We start from the raw sequence: 3,533 nt of genomic DNA, 5'->3' as shown, positions 1-3,533 counted from the left end.
GACACCCCTGCGGGCGGCGCGGGCTGCGCCACGGCCTGAGAGCCAGGTGTCCCCTGCTCTGCAGTTGCGGAGAATCCGATTATATGAGTTTCTCGTATTAAAAAGAAAAAAAATCCCAAGTTGCGGAGGCGATTGGAAGGGAAGGCTGCGGTCCCGCGCCCGTGCCGGTGCGGGAGTGTGTGCCCCTCCTCGCCCCACCCCAACCCCACATCCCTCTTGATTTTGCTGTCAGGGCATCTATAGCCCTTTAGTGCAGCCTCTGCTAGAGCTGTGTTCTAACTTTGTGTCTGCAGCGTGCGCCAGTTGTTGTAGCCTTAGACTTCTGTGGCTTAAAAGCAAAGTCGTTCGTGTAGAGTAGGAAAAACGTCTTTGTCTCCAACTCTTACTGTTGTCTCACAATTTTAGGATGGTGCAGAAATGCCACACTTCGAAAATAAAGGGCTAATACTGGGCATAATGGCAGGGACTGCTGGAATAAGCCTGATGCTGGTTTGGTACCGTAAGATCCGAAAACCTGGTGCAGCTGCGCATATACCTGCGTTCCTAGGTGCAGGTTACAGGCTTAGTGCTGCGGGCTTGCAAAATGAAGCTCTTGATGAGCAAGGAGCAGTAATGGTTTTACACGGAAGGCAGCTGCAGATACTAGAAAAACTGAATGGCTTGCTGGTAAGTGTGGACGAACTGAAGAGAGAGGTGAAATTCCTGAAAGAAGCTATTCCAAAGCTCGAAGAGCTTGTTCGAAATGAGCTTCAAGAGAAAGAAGATGTTCAGAGAGTCAGCCCATCACACAGAGCAGCAAAGCGGAGAAAAACTGAGACAGCTTCTGGTGCAACAGAAACTACCAGCTCTGAGGAGGCTGAAAGTGAAGGAGGGTGAGTCGATAATACTTTGTATATGCTGCAGTACACATGGGGTACAAATTGCACTGTCACCCATGCAAAACTTTGTATTGTAAACAGGAGCCCTTTAAAAGTTTTATGTGTATTTTATATTTCTCTCTTCAGGGTGAAAAAAAAAACCCAAACCCAAAAATTCAGATTAGTAATTTTTAAATCAGAGTAAACTCTGAGTAACCGTGTTTGAATCTGCTGCATGGCTGAAGCTAGTTTAATGCCAAGCTTAATATGGATTTTTAAGGATGCATTTGGTAACAACCTGATGCAGTATTGCTACACAGCTATGCAATGAGAGGCAAAGTTCAGAATAATGGTGTAATTTCAGAAGTGCTTCAGGTAAGAAAGTCTTGTGTCTGTGACAAAGTTCATTCAAACTGTATAAATGCTGTTGTGCTTTACGTGATAATTGTCTTCTGTGGACCTTAAAGATGAGTTAGTACAGTGATCTGCCTGAAAGTATTCCATGGTATGAAAGCTATGTCCAAATGCAACACGTGTACAAATGGCAGTATGTTTATGTGATGCTGTATAAACTTCCTGGTGGTTTAAAAAGTAATAATGAGGGATTTAGGGTATTGAGTCAGTAAGGTAGGAAGTTCCTAGTTTTGATCACATCTTGCAATCCCATTGTGATTAATGGGATCTTTAAACGCATGAGTTGGGGAACATGCTGAAGGATCAGATGTACCTTGAGGTACATGCTTCACAAGCCTTATATTCTGATACCGTATTTTGAGACCTGTCAGTTATATTATAAACCACTTCTTTAAGTATTCAGTATTGGCAGGGTGTTCAAAGACATTCCTCCTTCGTATGGTATAGAAACATTTCAGTTCTATTAGATTCTCAGGCTGATCTATCCATTAGTTGGTTTGCAGAGGCCTTTATGTTATGTATAAAATATTAGTGGACAGGATGTGGATAAGGCTAAAGGATCAGTATGAATAATCAGGTTCTCAGACGCAATAGAAGGGTTATTCCACACCTAGCATTTCTGGTCAGGAGAGATGTGTTGCTGTTTGAAAACTAGCCAAGGAATCTTGTCCAGGTTCTTTCGTGTGACGAAGAAGCTGATGAGATGATCCAGTACAAGTGATTATAGTGTGTAAGTGCTTTGAATGTGTCCTTAAGAGAGGCCTTCATGGGCAAGTGTTGGTGTACAGTCAGAAAGCAGGAAAATAATTCAAGGTTATAGATGGTGTTAGTCATTTGGGTATGTGCTTTTTCCAATCTGATTTTTTAATGCTTTTTGAAAAGAGGCGAGTTTTTCCTACTAACACTTTGTACTTGATGTGCTTGTTTTACGTATCTTCTCTAAATTTAAGATAATTTTTTTTTATTTTAGTAAGTTTTGGGTTCTTTTTCTTCCTCTTGCAAATGGAAATAGGTTGTTAATCCTAATCTGTGGACTGTTGCAATGTATATAGCTTTTTCTGAGGTCTTCTGTGACTTTAATGACAGTGGAGCACGTTCGGTGAGAGCTTGCCGTGAGAGGTAACAACACACGTTATTTTCCAGTTAATGTGTATCACCACTTCACGTGCTGTAGGTATCACACCATGAACGTTATTTTATACTGTTGTGTGGGGAGTTCCACACACTATTATGCTTTCAGTTGCTGGTTGATTCAGTTGCTAGTTGATGCACTAGAGAAATAATATTTCTCTTTGTTACAGATGAAACGTTGTTTTCACTTTCTGTGTTCTGTGTAAAGTACGTGCAATATGTTTCACTGCCTCAGCAGTACTTTCATGATCTAGAAGATAGGATTTTACTTGTGTTAAGCACTTCTGTTTATAACTGATGAATGGGTAGGTGCTGGGAATTGACAGATTAAGTAATCTTAAGAGTTTTATAGACTTGTGCTGGATGACTGTATTAGGTTTATATTTGTAAACTTCTTCCAGGAAAGCTTTTAATAATGCCTGTTTTTTCAATGAAATACTTGAAGCTGGGAGTCTCTGATATGGTCCTCACTGATTTGATCTGCTCTGATCATATTCTCAATGTCACTATCGGTATTCAACACCTTGGGAGGAGAAATTTTCTATTTTGCCTTTCAAAAATTACATATTTCTGTAAGAGAAATTCTGTATAATTAGACATTCTGTATTATATTTGTATAAATTATATATTCTATAAAATATCACATACTTTTAAATAAATTAGACTTATTTTTACAGAATAACAGATAACAGTAGCCTGAGTGGAAGGTACTCTGGATGGGGCATGGTCTGAATGCAAAGAGCCTATAGTTTCTAGTCTGTACTTTTCTGTATTCTCAATAGTTTGTTTCAGTTTCCATCATTTACTGGTGAAAACCTCAATCTTTACCGTTTGAGAATGTGTAACAAGCCCTCGTTCCTTTACAAATTATGTAAATTATGTCTAGGTGATCACCTGGGATGGAGAGTGTCACCTAATTCTCCCCTTTGTGATTTTTAAAGCTGTTTCCTCCCTGATACAGCAGTGATGAACCATTGACATCAGTGTCATGTTTGGCATCGGTCTTCAGCTGGCCTGGCATCCAAGCTTTTTAAATTACACTTGGCATCAGTTACCAGATGCACCGCAGTAAATCCTTTTCCTACAGATGTTTTATTTATAATTCTTCCTTGAAATAGTTCAAATATTCAG

At 40.0% G+C, this 3,533-nt stretch overlaps 1 protein-coding gene across 1 annotated transcript in view; it reads left to right on the top strand.

The window, feature by feature from the left end:
- Nucleotides 1–417: 417 nt before the first annotated feature.
- LOC104490781 (regulator of microtubule dynamics protein 2-like) overlaps nucleotides 418–3,533 on the top strand; it is a gene marked incomplete at its 3' end in the record, with an annotated part of 7,676 nt that continues 4,560 nt past the window's right edge. The window contains exon 1 of the mRNA XM_010133116.1: nucleotides 418–872. Within this exon, the coding sequence (XP_010131418.1) occupies nucleotides 418–872 (455 nt within the window). The remainder of the gene's footprint in view (nucleotides 873–3,533) is intronic.

This window comes from Buceros rhinoceros, unplaced genomic scaffold (assembly GCF_000710305.1).
Source record: "Buceros rhinoceros silvestris isolate BGI_N320 unplaced genomic scaffold, ASM71030v1 scaffold40023, whole genome shotgun sequence".
NCBI lineage: Eukaryota > Metazoa > Chordata > Aves > Bucerotiformes > Bucerotidae > Buceros > Buceros rhinoceros.
Note: the sequence above shows the minus strand (reverse complement) of the source record. Positions and strands in the feature narration are given on the sequence as shown.